General features: G+C 40.6%; 2 protein-coding genes across 7 annotated transcripts in view; one reads left to right on the plus strand and one right to left on the minus strand.

Annotated features, from left to right (window-relative positions):
* The window catches only part of LOC115099555 (dol-P-Man:Man(7)GlcNAc(2)-PP-Dol alpha-1,6-mannosyltransferase-like), a 48,521-nt gene that overhangs the window by 17,122 nt on the left and 9,828 nt on the right, over positions 1–21,571 (plus strand). Inside the window, exons 4-6 of the mRNA XM_029617290.1 lie at positions 2,444–2,571; positions 3,544–3,767; positions 10,637–10,806. Coding sequence (XP_029473150.1) covers positions 2,444–2,571; positions 3,544–3,767; positions 10,637–10,806 — 522 coding nt within the window. The remainder of the gene's footprint in view (positions 1–2,443; positions 2,572–3,543; positions 3,768–10,636; positions 10,807–21,571) is intronic.
* The window catches only part of LOC115099249, a 39,989-nt gene continuing 22,668 nt past the window's right edge, over positions 4,251–21,571 (minus strand). For 2 of the 6 annotated variants that reach the window (XM_029616740.1, XM_029616739.1), the window contains exons 2-4: positions 17,442–17,521; positions 16,183–16,433; positions 4,287–6,735 (exon numbers count right to left, since the gene is read on the minus strand). In XM_029616740.1, the coding sequence (XP_029472600.1) occupies positions 4,378–5,778 (1,401 nt within the window). In that variant the 5' untranslated portion in view covers positions 5,779–6,735; positions 16,183–16,433; positions 17,442–17,521 and the 3' untranslated portion in view covers positions 4,287–4,377. Of the gene's footprint in view, positions 6,736–16,182; positions 16,434–17,441; positions 20,960–21,571 lie in introns of those variants that run through there. The other 4 variants (XM_029616735.1, XM_029616736.1, XM_029616737.1 and 1 more) reach the window with 3 other exon arrangements.

Raw genomic sequence — 21,571 nt, forward strand, 5'->3', positions numbered from 1 at the left:
GGTATCCTATTCACATTCGATTTTTAGGACATATCAGGGGGGCCAAGAGCATCCTGACAATGGCATTTGTTTTTGTGTCCATGGATATCTTCAGTCGCACATGTGTGTACCCCAGAAATTAGACTCCATTAGCTCCTATTGAAACTTGTTGCCTTCCTTTAAACATTTCTAAAGATTTCTAAGTTTTTTCCTAGAACATTGGAAGCTCAATGTCCTTTTTTAAATGTCTGTGCCTTGTGTGAGCAGTGCTCCCAGTGAACCCCTTGGGCACCCCTCCCACCGCGATATTCCTTTAATTTCAGCCATAGAAGGACTTAAATTAAACGCATATGAGATTCAAATCAAACGTGGGTTTCATTTATATGGAAGCTGGGTTCTTTGTATGTAGTGACAGCTTATGCATGATTATGGAAACTGAGTGGGAAAATTGCTTTTGGCATCTACATGTAGGTAGATATTTAGTGAAGTTTAGTGATTCTTAGCCAGGGTTGTTATGGATTAGTATTAGAAAATGTAGATTGTTTATTCTTTTTATTTTCTATAATTAGTTTAGGCATTGGCTCTTTTACTGTAGTTTTTCTTTTGCTCTTATTTATATTGCATTGGGTCTTATGTATTACTTTCATCTAACTATAATAAAGAGGAAAGTTGCACTGCATCTGCATTGCTGGTATGTAAATTGACTTCTGCTCCTCCCCCCCCCCCCCCCCACCCCCTGTATTATCCAATTCATTTTCTGCTACCACATATAGAAATTGAACTCTGCCCCGTTCTCTGACACACTCTCTCTCAATAATTAATTCACTCTACTACCACCCAGCACAACTGAGCTCAGAGTGTGCACAGATCTCAGTGAAGGTCCAGTAAAGCAAATCGGAAGGCGGTCCCACGTAGCCAAGGCAAAAAACAACAAAGGGACAACCTTATGCAGTGGAAAGATTTTATTATTTTATTCTATCAGAATGCCCTTTTTGTTTATCAACACAAAAAATCATAAGAAAACACTATAATCTATTTCTTGGTTCAGACCTACTGGTTCCATGGTATTGAATTTAAAAATACATTTTTGTTCTCTACATAACAAAATTTTATCTAAATCCCCTCCTCTCCAATTCTGCTTGGGTTTACATAACACACAAAATTTGTAGTCTTCGAACTTGTGGTTAGCTATAATAGAATGTTCAACCATTGGTTTACCTTCAGTTCTTCTATTTATTGCACTTTTATGCTCAATCAACTGTTTATTCAAAGAGCGAATAGTTTTGCCAATATAATATTTATTACAAGGGCAGTAAGCTACATAGACTACACCTTCACTTTTACAATTTGTGAACCGCATTAGCTTAAATGGTTCGGTATCTGTTTAACCTTAGGATTCACGGGGCATACAGAACAAGAGCCACACGGGTAATGACCCTGTGGTCTTGTATCTTTAAATTCTTTCTGAGGGAGTGCAGATGGCACCAGTACATCTCTTAGATTATGTTCTCATCTGTTAGCAATAATTAATATACTATTTTCAAAGCAGTCTAAATGTCACAGTATTTCCTCATCCTTGAATGAGCTTTTACTGCTACTAGTATTAATCTTTTATGTATTGTAATGTTTAGGCCTTATTCCTTGCAGTTTATGTGATGTGGTTTTCATGGAAACTGCTTTGTCTATTCATAAAAAAGCAGTATATTAAATCTAATTTTACATTAAATTAGGACTGTACTTTTTTCATATATTAAAGAAAATTAGCTGTATACTAGTTCCTTCAATTTACAATTTGTCAGGCAAAGTTCAAAGCATCAGCACTTGGAAATAAGCTTTCCAGAGGCTAGCATAGTAACAAGGTTTTACAGAAAGGTGAAAGATTAAAAAAAAAATACATAAAAAAACTGGGCCAACCAATAGCCCAGTGGCAGTGCTGTGCATTGCTCTGCTGAGGAAACTGGTTATGCATTGTCATCTGGATAAATCTGGCTTCAATTCCTGGCTCAGATTGTTGGTGATGCTGTAGAGGCAACATTCACAGTACAGAGAGAAAGGAGTCAGTCATTATGCAACAGTGGCTAGATTTAGGGCCCTTGATTTACAAGTTCCAGAAGGAGCCCTGGTACATAACCTCCGGCCAAGGACTGTTAATAATGTACACACACACACACCCAGTCATATATTTCTCTCCTTTTGCTAACAGCAGAAGGTGCTGGCGTTGCTACTCTGTGGTTCACTGCTGGTTTTCAGCAGATGAGCAGAGCTGATATTTTGTTCCTGGCGGACCTATGAGTGACAAACACAGCCTTGCAGCATTCTCAGCCCTTGCCAACCTTATGAGCACGAGCTTAAGTGGGGAATCAAGCCAAGGCCGCCTACATTGACCAAATGTCAGAGCTGAATGTTGTAGACTGACTCAGGGATAGTTCTGTGTATATACTGGTATTACTTATGGCACTTCACTAATCCATCATTTCTTATTCTCCAGCGATAACAGTCGCAGCGGATTCTGTGTTTTGGAAACGCCTGCTTTGGCCAGAGGGAGAGGTGTTTTGGTATAATACAGTTCTGAATAGGAGTTCTAACTGGGGTGTATCCTTTATAAATACAGAAAACAAAATGTTGATCACTGATTATATAGTTACACTTAGAAAATAAAAGTGCACATCTTTTGCTAATTAAAAAATGTGTAAAGGACCCTTGATGAAAGCATTATTTAGCTTTGGTTGACTGGTGAAATATTAGATGCCTGACTCTGAGGTGTTCATTCCAGAAACCTGCTTTTTATGAGAAGCCCATATAGCTTCATAAGAAGACAGTTAAGGGGTCCCCTCCCCACTTGAAATAAAACAGCAGCAGTTTTGTACTAATTCCAGCCTTAATAATAAGAGTTTCTCATAATTGAATTAAAGGGCTGTTGCTTGCTGTTGGAATTTTGGATGGGTTAGCAAAGCTCAAGAAGCTTCACCTCTTGCAGATGAATTATAATGAAGCTTGAAGCCTCGCCAGTCCTAGGGTTTTGGAGGCTCTTTTATGCTCTGATTTTATCCATTTGTTTCAGTTTTATCAGCGATGTTGATCTTTAACTTTTGCCTGGTGGAAATTACCCAGGTGATGTTCAGGGCTTCAGTTCACCATCTCAGAATTGCCATTTTCTGGCTTAAATCTGATATTTAGCTAATTACTAGATTAATGAAAGCCAAGCCTGAGAGAAGGATTGTGGCAGCCAAAGATAGCTCAAACACAATATATCTATAGTTGATTTTTGTTTTACTGTAGTTCTCCTCTAAGGTGGGGGTTGATTGATTTATCATTCTTTAATACAAAGGCATTTCTTGAAGTTGAGAGATTTACTATTATAAAAACATTCTTTTTAGTTGATTCATGTCAGAAATAATTATTTTTTTAGCTCATGGCTGGCAAAGTAGCTTTTTCAGGCATCTCTGAAGCCTGACTAGTTCTTACATTGCATGGGTTGACTGAGAGCTGGACGTAAAATGCTTTCAGAATTCTTTAGGGCTAGCTTTTGACCACAAAAGTTTCCTTAACCCTTTCTTTCCCAAGACCTCTCCGTTTTATTGGTATTTCTGTTTGGCACTGCCTCGGGCTTTGGCATGTAGTATTCTATTCATACCATTAGGTACCAGAGACAAAAGGATACAGCAGCTACTTGTGCCAGCGCTGGGCTTTATTTTCTTATACTCCTTGCTACCTCACAAAGAGCTGCGGTTTATCATTTATACCTTCCCAGTCTTCAACACTGCGGCTGCAAAAGGCTGTTCGCTTATGTAAGTGCAAGGTACTGTTTCCTCTTCTGCTTTTTCTTGCTGTGCTTGCAATCCAGAATATTTCTTAGTTAAGGACATTGATGGACTTGATGGTGTGTGTGTGTGTGTATATATATATATATATATATTTTTTTTTTTTTTGTTTGTTTGTAATCATTTTTATTATAGCATCAAATCACCAATGTTAACAATACATGGTACTAAACAGAAAAAATTATCATGTAATACAAAATAGGCCTTGGCGTTATGGTAAAAACAAACAAGCAAACATCACAGCATAGTGCCATACCATGAAAAGATAACAAGACCAGCAAGTATTTTTAAAGAAAAAACATAGCAGCTCTCATAGAACCTTACACACAGATCAGTTATTAAAGGTAGAAGCTGATGTGTACAATACTGGTGATATTGTCACCGTTTTGTCTCCCCTTCCCAACTTCCCCAACACTTCCCAATGCATCTACCCCTCCCATACCCCCTCCCCGTAGTAGACACCATCCCTTGAGACTAACTAAAAAAAAAAAAAAAAAAATTCCAAAAATATAGCTTAACCTAGCAAAGCAGAGCAATCAAACAAGCCATAATCAGAAATGAATACTGCAATGAAATACTATCCGCTACCCAATCCAGACTGTGTATCACCTCTCAATGAGGACTTATTTAGGAAAGGGGACCACAGCTTCCCAAAGCGTGCCTGTTGTTGTTTGGGAGAAGTCAATATCGACTTGCGTTCCAGAAGATATAAGTCCAGCATAGCCTCTTTCCATTCTGTCATTGATGGAATGGTCGAAGTTATCCAATGGCGAAGTATAATCCGCAGCGCCACCAATCGACTCTTGTGCAGAAACTTTAGAGACGAAATCGAAGCAGTGTTCCAAGAGTCTTGGGATATCATCGTGCATGTGGTCCCCAATAAGCAAAAAGAACCTGTCCGTAAATTCTGTGGCCACTGCAAGGTATTGTAATCAATAATTTGTAACCAAAAGGTTTGAATCTGTGAGCACTCCCATAAACAGTGAAACAAAGAAGCGTGGACCACAGAGCATTTAGGGCACGCCCCCGAAGGTATGATACCAGCCAAAAATGCTCTATGGGGGCCAATAATAAGTTTGTGTAATATTCTAAAATGTAGGTCCCGCATGTCTGCACTGGTTACGGCCTTCGGTATTATTTGAGTGGCCTGACGTAAGGCCTTTACCGGAATGTCTTCCTGCAAAGCCTCCCCCCATCGAGTAGAGCACCTTTGATATAAATCATAAGTAGTAGTATCATGCAGCAACTTATAAAACATGGACAGTTTAACTTTTTTAAGTGAATTAATGTGCAAATACCTCTGGAAGGGGCCATTAGTGACTGCTCTACCACAGCGGTTATGACATGAATGGATATAACTCCGTATCCGCATGTATGTGAAATGATCTGCATCAGTCAATTCATATTGTTGGCAACAATAAGCAAAGGAGTGCATTGAGTTGGTCTGTAAATCAATAAACGGAGAAATATCTACAATATCTCTCCGTTGAAACCTCCTCAACGTTTGTAGAGGAATCCCAGCTGGAAAATCTGGGTTTTGTAAAAGCGGTAGACAATATGACACTCTCCAGTCTAAATGAAAGTGTCGTCTAAGGTATTGCCAACATTTGCGCATTCCACTCGCCACTAGACCGCAGGAGACATGTGCTGGAAGATTCCCCTGCGGAGAGTGTAACCAAAAAACCAGATGGTGGGGTGAATATGCCTCCCTCTCTACTAGCAGGGCTTCGGAGCCAGTCTCATACCCTAACCAGTCCCTCAGGGTTGGCAACAAGCAAGCAATATTATAAAATCGCAAATTTGCAACACCCTTGCCTCCGGCTGCCCTAGGGGCCATCAGCTTCGAGAAGGCCAATCGGGCTCGTTTAGGACTCCAAAAAAATTTTCCCAATATCCTATAGAAATGTTTTACATCTTTAACTGTTAGGTAGAAAGGTGTCATCTGTAAAATATAAAGTAGTTTAGGCAAAAGGATCATATTCACCAAAGCAATTCTCCCCGATATGGACAAGGGCAGTGCTCGCCAACTATCCGTTATTTTTTTTTTTTTTTTTTTTTTTTTTAATTTGCTTTGCTACTTCTCTATTAATGTTTTAAAATGTAAACTACGTTGTCTATCATCCTGATCACTACATTCAATTGCATTTTTCATCCAAATGCTCCTGATAACTTAAGGTGATCTTTCTACTGCCTTTGTCCTGTAAGAACACTGCCTTGTGGCAAGTGAGAGGGACAGCATGCCTGAAACTTTCTTGCTATTTGCTGGCAATGCAATATTACACTTAACTGAAGTTATTTTTCCCCTGTTATTTAAAAAAAATATTTTTTCTCTGGGATTTGGGGCTTTGGGTGCCAAGACTACTCCTGTATGCCCCAGCTGGAGCACTCAGAAATCAAATAGTCTCTTTCTCTAATTTGTGGCTTTCACCAGAGAATGTGGCACACTTGGAAGAAAACCTCTGCCCGGTGGAGAGAATGACATCTGATCCTGCCAGGATCAGATGTCATTCTCTCCACCGGGCAGAGGTGGAGAGAATGACACACCATGACACACCAGTCACACACACCATCAAGTCCATCAATGTCCTTAACTAAGAAATATTCTTAGTTAAAAGACATGAGATGGCTCATGTCTTTTTTTTTTTAATTTTACATATTCTTTTTGTAGTAGACGTGGACTTAAGCCTCCAGAATGACAACAGAGTGGGCTCTGCTCATACCACTTGCCCAAGTGTACCACACAGAGGTGCTTTTCCAAGACTAAGATAGGTGTGCAGGGATGTAGCTCAAATCTTTCGCATTATTTCCCTTCAGCCTGCATGCTGCCGTATTAAGACCTGTGGAAAACGTAGCAGCAGCTGTAGAATGACAAAGCTGTCCAGGAAGAGCAGTGGGTCTTGCGCAGCTCTGCCATGAATAGCTGAACTTCAGGGTGCTGAATATTGAGGTCAAGGTAATAAGAAATGCTAATGTTAGCGCAGCTATTTACTCCTGTTTTGGTGTGCATTTTTCTGGCGTAAATTAACTCTGGTATGAAACGGAGGTTTTAACTCCAAAAAAAAAAGTACACTAAAACAGGAGTAAAAACCAGCATTAAGATTAGTGTGGGTGCATGCAGATCCCATGTAAAAGAAGGCATTAGGTATTTCTCAGCGAATCAGGGAGGTTAGTTAAAGGGTAGACAGCTTAAAGCACATTTTCTTAATGCTGGAAACTAAACTCCTAGGTCAGAGCAGGAGTAAAATTTAACTCACATTCTGGTGGCCATATTATACTATTGCTGTGCCCAGTGTGGTAATGTCTAGCTGCCTCTACCAGACTGGGCACAGCAATAGAATAACTTTGGTCACCAGAAATGTGAGTTTACTCCACCTCAGACCCAGGAATTTAATTTCTGGAGCTCTTGATGAGGGCACCTTTTAGATTAACAGTACACCAGCAATGTGCATCCAACGTTGGTGTTTGTTGAACTGTAGGTGCCCACCACAGGGAGCTTGCACTTGCTTTAGCTAGCTGTAAGTGCCCACTCCAGAGAGCAAATTCTTGCATCCAACAACATTTAGCCAACATCATACTTATTTTAATTAGCATTAGCCTGATGTGAAGGAAGCATAGCTCCCTACATTTGTCTAATAAAAAATATCACCAACCTTTGATTTCTACATATCTGAGCAGACTAAAAGAGCAGCTCTACTACTTCATTCATAGACTGAAAAGAAAAATAGCTACATTATCAGTCTGATTCGTTAATATTTTTTTATGTAACCCCTGGGTGGGAGAAGCCAGATAGTGGAATGAAAGGCACACATCTCAGTTTGGTTGTTAATTGCTCAGCTTTTTCTAAAGTGTAATTCAACTCTGAATGTCCAGGGTTCCCTGTTGGGAGGAAGCTTAACCTATATAACTCATCCCAGTTACAGATCTCCCTTTCTCCCCTACCATGTAACCCCCCTATGTTTATTAGAAGTTGTCGTATTAACTAACATTCAAATGCTGAAGCTGTAAACAGACATGATGGCAATATGTTGTGATGATGTTTATCTAACATTTCTCCCGATCACTGTAAACCATTCTGATGGTGAAACCGAATGACTGTATACAAAACACGATAAATAACTAAATAAAATACATTGCTTCACCATCTTCAGATCATCAAACACTATTACCCCAAGATCCTGCCCTGGTCCGTGCATTTCACCCCCCCCAATCACATACAGCTCTTTTGGATTACCGCATCCCAGATGCATGACTCTCTGCACTTCTTGGCATTGAATCCCAGCTCCCAAACTTTCCATCACTCTTCAAGCTTTCGTAAATCACTTTTTATTCTCTAGTCCTTCAGGCGTGTCCACTCTGTTCCAGATCTTGGTATCATCCACAAATAGACAAAATGTTACCTTCTATCCCTTCTGCAATTTCACACACAAAGATGTTGAACAGAACATGTGGCATTCTGCTTAACACAGTTCTCTCTTCAGAGTAGGTTCCATTTACCATTTCACACTGTCTCCTATCAGTCAACTAGTTTGTAATCCAGGCCGCCACCTTGGCACTCACTCCAAAGCTTTTCATTTTGTTCACAAGCCTCCTATGTGGGACAGTATCAAAAGCTTTGCTGAAATCCAAGTAGATAAGAGTGCTCTTCCTCAATCCAATTCTCTAGTCACCCAATCAAAAAAGTCAATCAGATTTGTCTGACAGGACTTTCCTCTGGTGAATCCATGCTGCCTCGGGTCCAGCAACTTAACTGGATTGTACATAGTTCAGTATCCTTTCTTTCAGCAATGTCTCCATTACTTTTCCCAGTGAAGTGAGGCTAACTGGCCTGTAGTTTCCAGCCTCTTCTCTGCTACCACTCTTATGAAGCAGGACCACAGCCACTCTTTTCCAAGCTTGCAGCACCACTCCCGTTTCCAGGGATCTATTGAACAGGTCATTTAGTGGACCTACCAGAACATCTCTGAATTTTCATATTATCCTGGAATGTACCTCATCTAGCCCCATGGACTTGTCTACATTCAGTATTCCTAGCTCTTCCCATACATACTTTTCTAGATAAGGAGTGGTTTCTAACCCATTTCCTTCTATGGTCTTATCCACCAGCAGCAGTCCTTCTCCAGGGTCTTCTTTAGTGAACTGAAGTATTTGTTTAATATTTCCGCCGTTTCCTTGTTTGTCTCCACACATTGCTCCTCATCACCTTTCAATTTCACTATACCACTTCAGGCTTTCCTTCTTTCTTTTATATATCTGAAAAATGTTTTGTTACTTCTCTATCTCTTTGGCAATCCTTTCTTCCAGTTGATCTTTTGCTTTACTGATTTTTCTTAGTATCCCTTATTTTCACAAGGTATTGTTCCCTGTGTTTCTCTTTTTGGGATCCTTTATATTTCATGAACGCTGATCTTTTTGCCTTTATTTTTGCAGCCACCTCCTTTGAGAACTAACTGGTTTTTTTTTTTCTTGTACATTTGTTTATTTTTCTAACACAGATTTGTTACCTTTGTAATAGCTCCTTTTAATTTAGCCCACTGTTGTTCCACCGCGCTCATTTTCTCCCTGTCTTCTAGTTCTTCCTCCATGTATATCCCCATTTTGTCAAAGTCCGTATTCTTGAACTTGAAAACTTGGGTTACCTTACTCATGATATCAAACCATACTGTCTGATGATCAGTTGGACTCAAGTGGGTACCTGTCTGAACATTAGAGACATCCCCATTTGTGAGCACTAGGTCAAGTATCACACCCTCCCTCGTGGGTTCCATTACCATTTGTTTGAGCATAGCTCCTTGGAGAGCATCCACTGTCTCTCTACGTCTCATAGAATCATAGAAATGATGGCAGAAAAAGACCAAATGGTCCATCCAGTCTGCCCAGCAAGTCCATGGAAACACCCACCACGCCCTATAGATAACCCCCATAATTATCAGTTTCTCAGACTGTAAAAGTCAGGGCCCTTGTTTATTGCTGTCTGAATCCAACTCCCCGTTATCTCTTGCAGTTGAAGCAGAGAGCAATGTTGGAGTTCCCCAGTACCAATCTTGTATGCAAGGCCATTTTGCCAAGAGAAATCAAAGGATAAGCTTTGGAACCGGCAACCTCAGACATTTGAGATGTATAGCACCAAAGCATGTACTGTTTAGCTGTAGGTGCTTGCTCTAGAAAGCTTAACCTTTGATTTCACTTGGCATGCCTCGCCCAAATAATCTTGCATGTGAGATTGGTACTGGGCAACCCAACTTGGACACAATCTTGCATGCAAGTCATTTCGGTCACACTCCTTCCAGCTTCAAGCACTTACCTCCTTATTCCTGTTTTTAAGAACTTTTTAAAACACTTTTCTGCATTAGTGTGGATTTGTCAGTTTAACTCGCATTTTAATGTGCATTTTTTGTTTAGCGTGCATTTTTAACTATTTGATTTAAATTCCATTAGCTTACTGCATCCCATGGGGACCCTTCTTTTTAACGCCACACGTTAAGTAAAACCCCCACTAAAATTTAACTCCAATTTTAGCGCAGGTTTTATTCCATCGGCCCTTACCACCTTTTTTTTTACTTGTTTTTTTATTTTTAAAGTAATTATGAGTGCCAGGGCAAAACAAATGACCAGCCTGGTTAGAGGCAATTTTATTAATGCTGTAATTGTATTTTTACTACAGGCTTTACTGAACATGCATTACTTTTCCTCTATTGAAATCTAATGGTGATATTGGCATGGAAGCCCTATTTTTTGAATAATGTTTATCATAAATAAACTCTAGTTTAGCTAGATTGCCAACATGGATGTTTACTAAATCTGAGGTGGTGATTTATAGTTCTTTGATTTTTTGGCAGGTTGAATTACTACAACAAATCCTGGGTATTTAAAGTAGGATCTCTGGCTTCTGTTGCACATCTGCTGGCTAATGCTGCCTATTCTGGATCTTCACTGTATGTCTCACATTTTAACTATCCGGGCAGAGTAGCAGTTCAGGAATTGTATAAACTGGTGCATCCCTCCACAGGTTTGCAAAATTGGATTTAGAGTAGGGATGATGATGCTCATATTGATAATGGGAGTGTAGTAAAGTGTCCGATACTAGTTTGGTGCAGCCAGTGTCCGTGAAATTTCATATTTTGTTCCTGAAGGGCTGCAGCTATTTGTTGGAATAACTAAACATTTATCTTTTTTTATGAAGAGGGCAGTCTCATGACAGACAAGTTGTATTCACCCAACAAAAAAGACAAAACTTATCTGGCCATGTCTGTTAAGTATAGACAAGATGAATGCCTGTACTTCAGCCATGTAAATAATAGAAATCAACCATACTGTTTTAGTTTAAAAAAGACATTTGGACATAGTGTTCATCTTTAGGTGTCGATCTTGTACATACATCCTTTTTAATCTATCATTCAAACCCCAAGGGGTAGATTTTATAATTTTGTGCGAGCGCGTACTTTTGTTTGCGGGATTTCAATAGATACGCGAGTAACCGCGCGTATCCATTAAAATCTGGGATCGGCGGGCAGCCTGCCTCCGTTCCCTACGAGGCCGCTCCGAGAGCGGCCTCGGAGGGAACTTTTTCGCCTTCCCCTACCTAACCCCCCCCTACCTTTATCGACGGATTTACGCCTGCCTCCGGCAGAGTTAAATCTGCGCGCGCCATCACCTGACCCGGGGGCTGTTCCGGAGGGCGCTGCCACGCCCCCGGGCCGAAACCACGCCCACGGCACCGCCCCCAAAATGTCACGTCACCTGCGCCACGCCCCCGAAACGCCTCTCCATGCAAGCCTCGGGACTTATGCTCGTCCCGGGGCTTGCGCGCGCCGCCAAGCCTATGCAAAATAGGCTCAGCACGCACAGGGGGGGTTTGGGGTAGGTTTTCGGGGGGGGTACGCGCATATCCTACGCCCATACCCCTTTGAAAATCTACCCCCAAGTGTGATTTGAGAGTTTTTTGTTTTTTAAGGACTGTCTGTAGCTAAACTGTCATCATACAAGCTGAAAGATAACTAAGGTTCTGGAATCCGTTTTTGAAAGTTAGCAACAGCTAAGATTTCCCACTTTAGTTTTAAAATCTCTACTGAAGTGGCTTCTGTTTAGTATAACAACTTGTCCTGACCATGCTTGTGTTTGGTTTTTTTTTTAGGGTTTTTTTGTTGACTCCATTTTAGAATATTCTACCCATTTCCTTCCCTTTTTTTTGTGCCTGGCAATTTCCTGCTCATTAAAAACTGGCTTCAGCTGAGCTATATTGCTATGAACCTTCATTATACTATTTCCCCTCCCATTTTATGCCACATACTCTTTTTCTAGCTCAACTACTGTACCAAGAATCCTATGCAAAGGGCCACAGACCACAGCTCCTTTCAGAATCTGGTACACATACGCTCCAAGTCTGGCCACTAAGTGTCCTCATGATAAGATGGGCAAGCCTCTCCCCCCCCCACCCCCCACCCCCCACACACACACAGGGTCTGTGAGCACTATTACACACTCAGTTGTATAATACTTTTAATATTAGCAAGCAGCATCTCCAAGCCTCTTTACTAAATTTTCCTGTTGGATTCTTGGCTTCACTCAGAGACTAATGCAGTTCAGTTTTTAATGCAAATGAACGTTTTCTCTCTCTCTTTATATATAGAGATGTAGTTTATGTAAATGCAGTTAGTTTATATTTATGTAATCTGTTTTATAGCTATTTTATGTTTTTTTCATTGCATTTAAATCTGAAATTAGCATTCTGTACAAAAGTCAAACAACCTGTAGTAAGCAATTTCAGTGTTTTGGTGTTTCTCTTGTTGCCTTAATTCCATTGTTCCATACACAATTACATATTTCAAATGAATACAAAATTGGCACAATACATTAAAATCTAAATAATATACATAAGGATGATAATATAAATAAAAATATTTGTAATCCTTGGTATGCTTAATTTTATTTGCAAGGGATGCCCAGTTTAATATATTTGCCATGAAATACAATTTTTCCATTGATAAACAGGGCTGAATTAGCCATGCTGTCTGGGTGACGTCATCTGGCACGCTACACGGAGTTCTCTCAGTAAATCAAAGCGTTACTCTGATGCACGTGCGCAGCGGTTCCCGCGCGAACATTAGGTATGCTGCTTCTCAAACTTTTTTCTGTTTCACACAGACATGCAGAAGCCCCTCTCAGACAATTTTTCTCCTCAGATCTCTTTTTTCACGCAAACAATCACCTCAACAGCAGCTCTGCTTGCCATGTCAAAGAACTGGGCTTTAAGTTCTGTCGGTGCAGACATATTATGTCTGTCACTGACGGTCACAATTATTGTTACCTCTGCTTGGGCCCAGACCACGACCAAGCATCGTGCCGCGACTGTAGTTACCTGTCACTGAGGGCGCAGAGACAGAGCATCGAAGTTAGTGGCACCCGAAAAGCAGGAAACGAGAGACAGTAGCTATACTCTGTGTCCACGTTTACCAACGCATTCTTCACCCAGGCCTAAGAAGAATCATCGGGACCAGAATAGGAGAGTTGGGTTGGAAGGACCACCTTCTAAACCCTCCAAACTGGTCCAGAGTGAGTCCACTACCCTGGCTAGGGTAAGTGAGGCCTTGGTGTCCTTGCTTGCTAAGGCACCAAAAATCCCCTTATTGAGACATCTGAACCGCTCAAGATTGCACCTAACCGCGCTGAGTCATTGAGAGTGCCATCGATGCATGATACATCAATCCAAGAAAAGCAATGACACAGGAGCGGAGTCATGTCGAGGGGGAAGAAGGTGTCGACGCAGGAGGCATCGGGAGATGGCCCAACGAAGAAAGCATTGGATCGCTTGACGCAGTAGATGGCTCATGGCATAACGATGCAGGAAAGAGGTAGAATTCATTGCAGGGTGATGCAGTCGACAACGCGCAGTGAGGTGGCTCATTCTAGCCTGATGGTGCCACGATGCAATGCTTATGATATAGAGGCAAAGCCCCATACGGTGTCATGCAAAAATTGACGCATACGAAGATGCTGTCAGAAGATCATGGGCGAACTACTAAGTCAAACTGTCCACAGGAGCCTGACCAGCCAATGACACCTCACTCTCCTTCTTAGAAGAAGAGAAGAGAGAGGATCGGGCATCGCTGCCAGCTGTCATGTAGATCCAATCCTTGACATCTTAGCAGCAGAGCCATGGTCGTTACAATCCAAGCCTTACTCCATAAGCTCTGCATCTGTGTTGGTTCAAGAACAGGGCAATTTGTCTTCAAACTTGGATGAGAGAAGCCCATTTTCTCATGCTGATTCTCTCACTATTTGACAAGGATCTCTGTCGCTTTAATACCTGAAAGACCTAGACCTCTGTCTCCGGTAAGCTAATCTGCTCAAGCCATGCAACAGATTACGATGATCAAAAATCTGTTTTCATCTATACATCTGCAGGTGTCACCATCTACTTTTCCTCACCCAGACCCAGCATCTACACATCACACTATGCTGGGGAGTCCTCACCACTCACTGGAGCCACAGAGTCGGTCATTCTAAGACTCCAAAACCTAGGGAAGAGCTGGCATCTCCATGGCAAAAGGATCCAATTCCTCCAGACTCTCCTGCTTAGGAATACTAAAGGAATGGGTCCCGGCCTCCCTCACCTTCCAGTGCCATAGTTATACCGTCGGATCTTCCAGAGGAACCTCCACGTTACCTTCCCATACAATTCTGGACAATCTCTTATTAAAGTCTTGGGGGAACTCCATCTTAAATTTTGCCACTATCCAAGAAATTGGATTTGAAGTTCTGTCTTCAGAAGTCTCCCACTTATGGAATGGTGAACTTGCCACACAAGTCCGTATTGATTGAGGTGGTGCTAAAGAAAGCCAAAAAGTCCAAACTTCACTCCAGCGCTCCACCTGGGAGAGAACACAAGATTCTAGACTACTTTTGGAAAGAAAATCTTCCAAAGCACCATGTTAACATGCCAGGATCCAGCAGCACCAATTTTATATGGTGCTGTATTCTTCACGAGTGCCTACAGCTTCTGAGCCATTTATCAGATTAGAGGCGGGAGAGCAAATAACCCCTCAATCCCTAATAGATCTTGAAAAGGGTATTTGTCATCTGCTTGGGTGGCATATGAATCTTTTGACACATCGGCTATAACATCTGCTACTTCAATTGCTGCATGTTGTATGGCTTAGTTCAGGGATAGCAGTACAAGAGAAGATGTCCATGAGCAACTAGTGAACCTTCCCTGACTGGGAGACAACTTATTTGGAGACAAACTGAGGGAGACTGTCTCCCAAATTAAGGAGCAGATTGTGGCAGTGCAATCCTTGTTGACATCTCTAGATACTCCTGGAACATCCAAGCGTTATTACCCCCAGTACTATAAGTACTATCAAAGGAGACTATAGCAGCAGTTCTCTCGTTATTATCGATTGTAGTCTTAACAGCCACGTGTTCAGCCTCAGCAGTCGCAGCCAAGAAATTGTCCTAGTGACTGCAGGCAAAAGAAACCAGCGCAGCCAGCTGCACCTAAACCTTGAGCCAGGCATAGCCACAGCCCAACCCTCCAGTCTGAGGCAGACTGTGCCATTTTTTTTTTATGTGGAATGGGGGAAGATTACAAAAGATCAGTGGGTTCTCAGGATTATCTGCTACAGATATTGCCTAGATTTCAAAGAGCCACCCCAAGCTCCCTCATTCCACAACTCTTCAGCAACATGATTTGCATACTCAAGCATTACAGAAGGAGATTCAAACGCTATTGCTTCAGAGTTATCTATCAGATTCCAGAATAGAACATTTCTACGAGATTCTAATTCCCTTACTTCCTCATCCCAAAGCATCTGGGCTATGTCCCATATTGGGCCTCCGATCTCTCAAACACCTGTGAAAGGAGAAATTCAAAATGATTTCTCTCAAGTCAATTCTGCCTTTTGTACAACTGAAGAATTGGATGTGCTCCCTGGATCTGAAGGACACTTATGCTCTCATCCCAAACCACCCTTGTCAGTACCTCCATTTCAGAATGAGTACGGTGCATTACCAATTCAGTTATTCCTTTTGGTCTCTTGTCCACTCCTAGAGTTTTCATAAAATGCCCGACAACAGCTGTGGCTCATCTACATTGCCAAGGAATCCAAATTTTTCCTTACCTGGATGACTGGCTGATGGTTTCTCTATGGCATGACATACAGAAGACCTAGTCAGTGCCTGGAATGCCTAGAATTTCTATTCAATTATGAAAAGTCGATTCTCCAGCCTGCCCAATGCATGCAGTTCATAGGAGCAAGAGTAGACTTCACCCCCCATGAGGGTTTTATTACCACAAGACAGGATTCAGAGGATTCAACACCTCAGTCAGTCTTTATTTCAGATGACATTGGTGTTGGCACATCAAGTATTAACCTTGTTGGGATACATTGTAATGGCGGCAGCAATTCATGTTGTATTCCACACTCATCTTCACACGAGTTCACAATAGGGTCTCAAGGGCCAATGGTTGCAGTACTTTCAACCGCTAACATTCTGAATCAGGATGAAGACCTCCATGAAGAGACTACTTTTGGTGCTTGCAGGAAAACAATTTAACAAAAGGGGGCATCGCTTCGTGTCCCTCCGCATCATCTAATTCTGACCACTGATGCCTCTATGCAGGGTTGGGGAACTCACCTGTTGCAATACAAAACACAGGGTTAATGGTCATGAGGAGTCTGCTCTCCAGATCAGTTTACTAGAGTTCAGGGTGATAAGGAACACTCTAGTTGCATTCCAACATCTCCTTCAGAATACATTGCTAATGATCGATGTGGACAACCAGGTGGCTATGTTTTACATAAACAAGCAAGGCAGCTCCTATTCATTAATGCTGTGCAGGAAAGCAGTATGGATTTGGGAGAAGACCATCCACCACTCAGGTTGCCTGAAGGAAAATAATCTTCAGAGCCTTGCAAACATGATGGCGGACCATCTAAAGCAGAGTATTTCATCCACACAAGTGGTCCATAAATCGGACAGTAGTCGACAATCTCTTGCTCGAGTAGGGACTGCTGTGGATAGACCTGTTTGCGACAGAACTCACCTGGAAAGTATGGAAGTATTTGCTGCATTCTACCCAGTTAATAGAGGGAGGCTCTGGATGCCTTCCTCATTTGATGGGCGACCGGACCCTTAAATGCTTTTCCTCCAATTCATCTAATCTCTCGAACGATACAGAAAATGATTCATGACAAAACTTGTCTGATATTCATTGCTCCAGCATGGCCAAGATAACTGAGGAATACGTATCTTGTACAATATTCCATAAAGAAGCAGAGACCGCTGAGTCAGGACACACATAGTCTGTCTCAGGAAAAAAGTCACTCATTGATCTGCTGCAGTCTTCCCTCCATCTGTATCGTGTATGGATGAGGAGCACAAAAAAGTCTAAGGAGCTTACATCTCCTGCCTCAAATACAAGACTTTTTAAAATAGCTTTAAAGAAACCTTCTACTCGTCCTATCTATGCTTTCAAATGGAAGTGATTTACAGACTGGTGTTTCTGGCATGCGATTCACCCTTTCAGTGCTTCAGCAACACAGCTGCTAACCTAACTGATTTATCAAGGGAAGGTCTAGCAACTTCCTTTATCAGAATGCCTCTTCGTGTGATTGCAGCCTATCATAACAGATGCAAACTTACCGACTGCAGTTCACCCACTCATATCATGATTTATGAAGGGTCTGCTTCATCTTAGGTTACCGCTATGAAAGCCTCCAGTTCTGTGGAACATAAATAAGATCTTGACATCTTTAATGAATGATCCATTAGAACAAATTCAATCAATCCCTTTAAAAGTTTATTACCTGCATAAAATGTTTTTGTTGATCCCTAAAGATTTTTAAATTATAGATGTAAAGCAAGTTGAGGAAACCAACACATGCTGAGTAGGGCTTCATAGGAGTAATAAAATAATTGCCTTTAAGATTTTCAAATATGGCAGAAGGTAGGCTAGGTACTGTATAATTATTTCAGTTCAGGGTGACACCTAAGAAAATGGAATAGGAGAAATATCTCTTACATTTGCAGACTTTGCAGCACAGGAGATTACTAAACAAGCTTGTTAATTAGCAGTTAAGGAATGTGTACAAACTAGAGCACAAAGGTTAACAAGATTATGAACAGTGCAGCAGCTGCATGAATTTGTGAGGAAATAGAAACTGGGTACACCCAGCTGGTATTATCTGTTATGCTTTAAATGTTTAAATTTGATATTACATGGGTCTCATTGGCCTATGCCCAGCATGTGGTTTCCAAATCTACAGCCATTTTGTTCTTTTGTAACCAGGGTTGGAAAATAAACTATGGCTAGAAATGTTTCTCATTTTTTGTCATTGTATGCTAGAGAAAAGAGTAAAGGAGCTGAAGATTTAACTAAACTCCCAATTAAGTTATATTCTAGGCAAATGGAGGAATTACATAAGCAGAAAGAGGGAAAAGTATTTCTAGATAGAATAGTTGCTGAGAAAGTATCTGTGGTAAACAGGTTTCAGATGATATGGAATATAGAACCAGTGGAAGTGATGCTTGGTATTCACAGAATTAATTAATAGGTGCAGTAATCTAGAAGGATGGGAAGTATTAGAAGAAGGATAAATGGCAGAGGTGTTTAGCCCTTCCTAAGGAGTTAGTTTTGATCCTGACAGAAGCACAGGTATTGAAATGTTGATAGGATCTGAAGGACAGAATAGCTGGTACATAGGACAGCTAAGACTAGCATACAATCTCCAAAGTTGTGCATTCAGCCAGACAGTTTGTTACTTTCACATACAGACAGGAACAGTTTCTATAGGTGCCTGGTTCAATTGAAGCCCTTCTATTTTTTAAACCTTGTCCAAGACCTTCAGACTTCCAACTGATGCATCTGTGATTATCTAAATGATCTATTAAGTACAGTATTTACAGGATCTATGTGCAAGGCACCCTAAAGAACTACTTTTATAAAGAGCATAGAAAGGAAATAAAATAAATTCTACCAAAGTACAAAATTGTCTGTCCCAGGTTTCATTTTTAGGAATTAAGCTAGGAGTTGATGGTACAAGTATTGATGGTGCATTTGCAGGACCATTAACAAAGGTGGCAGATTTTCAATCTTTGAATTACAAAGCACTACCATTATCACCTTAAGAAAAGGAACACAAAGGGTTTTAAATCCCAGATGGAGAACAGTTCACTCACCACACCTTGTGTAGTATTTCCCAGTTACTTAACAAAAGAAACAAGAAATTTGCTTGACTATTTGCTGAATTAAGATATATCATAATGTTAATTTCAATAATGCTGCAATTTCACTTTAACTATAACCTTACTTTATTGTATGCCAGAGTTTATATCTTTTCAGATTGAAAAAGAAAACACCTTCCTTGCCATTTGAGCTGTAAAGCTTGAAGATTATATTTTTCCTCAGTTTGATTTTCTCATTTTTAAATAGATCATTTTAATTTTAATTTGTTTTATTCTGGATCGATCCAAATACTTTTTTGTCTACTTTTTTAGCTCAAATATGTTAATTGTTATCTGTCTTTTTTGTGTTATGTGTGGGTCATGACACCTGAAGAGTGCAATGAATGAATCTGTGTGTCAGTTTAGTGAAATGCATGTGTCTGTGTAATGTCTGAGCACTTAAATTCATATTACCTAATTATAAAGAAGGATTATTATAGCAGATGTAGGGATTACCAGATAGAGGGAGCTAGGGCCATGACAGAATTTGTCTCATTGATTAATTTGAATGTTTTGCTTGTTATATTAGGCTTTAAATAACATATACATCTAATACTGATTTAAGAGGCTATGCTCGGATGTCAGAAATCCACCCAGCTGAGAGATCTGCATACGTCAAATGTCATTGATTTCAGAAATCATCCCATCCTATGCACAGAGGTCATCGTGCAGTTTATCATATGGACCTTTATTTCATATGTGATAACTGATTGTCAATAACAAAAAATATGAAATGATACACCTAGTCAATATTTTAGTTATGTACACATTTAAAATTGTCACTATTTACATTAAGTTAATACCACAGTCTGAACTGAAGCAGTCTTTAGTAGCCTTACAGTTCCAGTATTTTATAGCATTATGCAGTCCTATACCTTACAATGAGTATATGCATTTACTTGCTGAGTCAGTGAGATGATTATTTGATATGTTCTTTTTACTTTAATCTATGAAAGCTAATCTGATCACACTAACCAAACACCCTGTCCCACTGCTGGCCACTTGACAGTGTGATATGTCTTGGTATAAATCAAATATTCCCTTGAGGTAAATTCTGCTCTATTGCTGCTTCTGCACAAGTATTTTTCTGTACCCAATATGCTGAATTTAGTGAGCCCCTTCTATTTTTCCCTATATACCTTTTTGAGCATTTCTTCCTGTAACACTACCTATTGGTTTCTTTACCTAGAGTTTAGTCACAAGCGCTCACAGATGTGCGCTGGTAGTGTGATACTTCTGTTCACCTAGGCCCATTTCTGTCTATGACCAGAACATGTCTTATTTTTTCCAACACTTTTATAACTTGTCCCACAGGATGTATGCACAACATAGTATGAGTCCTTATGCTGTCCTTCACTTTTCTGGTAACGTGCATTGATTATATCCCTGCTTGCCATTGTAATGAATATTATGCTGGGTAGTTGTTTACAATAACAGTATTCTTTGTAAAGACTTGCCCAGTATACCTAGTATTATATGAGGAACATAATATTTTCATACTAGTCTCTCTTTGTTCTCCTTACCTTTACCTGTTACACCACTATTGTGTAATTACTTGACTGAAAAATAACATATGTGGTCTTGCTATTATAAATTAGGTCCTTTTTGTAACGCAGGTTTCCTTATAGCTCAATCATAGAGCTAATGGCTACCTAGTGAAACTTAGTTATTCTGTTATTATTTGTCAATTAGAGAGTGCATGTCTGCCTATGAGTCTCATTTACTTTAGGGGGGATCTAGAGGGATAACACACACAAGGTTAGCTTAGCTTATACATTTAGCCCATTTGCCATAATGACTTCATACAGTTCTGTCCTCCGAACTGGTACTTGGGTGTGCCACTTTGCCATTTGTAAGTGGCACAAGAGGGAAATGAGAAGTATGCCTGAACAGAAAACCAACATGGAGAAGGAAATCCCCAGAAGCCTCTGCATGTCTTTGGCCTGCCTGGGCTGAATGGACTGGGTGACTTACAGAATGTCCCTGGATAGCTGTGGAAGCAGGCAAGCTGGCACCAGACAGGTGATGTCTATTCATAGAGTCACCACAGGGGAGCTTCAGGCACCATTCTCAGGAGTTTGTAATCCACACAGTTACAGACGTGTTGATTGCCTTTACCAGTAAGAGTTTAACAGAACAAAGAGAGCCATGGGAAATGGGCTACACATCCTGGGAAGCCAATCAGGGTAGTTAGCGATGATTTAATCATGCAGTTGACATTACAACTTATGTAAATGATCCTTTGGACAGTCATGCAAGTCTCTAGAACCTTCTATCCTTTTCCTGTATTTGAATGTTATCTATAAAACAAGGGTCACTTCCTGTATCCAGGGAGATGCTGGTCAGATTGTAAGACTAAGGGCACTCAGTACCCAGCATCTCCCGAGAACACTTATAGTGACTATTAAAAATACATTATACTTTTTACTAAGTCTAAGTGTTCTTGTGTCCCTGGCCATAAGCATAGAGTAAGCTTTACACCCTTTAAAAGTTTTAGCGTGGAAGGTACTGTTCCTTGTCGTGGTCACTTCAGCGAGGATCAGTTAACT

The sequence above is a fragment of the Rhinatrema bivittatum genome, chromosome 9 (assembly GCF_901001135.1).
Source record: "Rhinatrema bivittatum chromosome 9, aRhiBiv1.1, whole genome shotgun sequence".
NCBI classification, from domain to species: Eukaryota; Metazoa; Chordata; class Amphibia; order Gymnophiona; family Rhinatrematidae; genus Rhinatrema; species Rhinatrema bivittatum.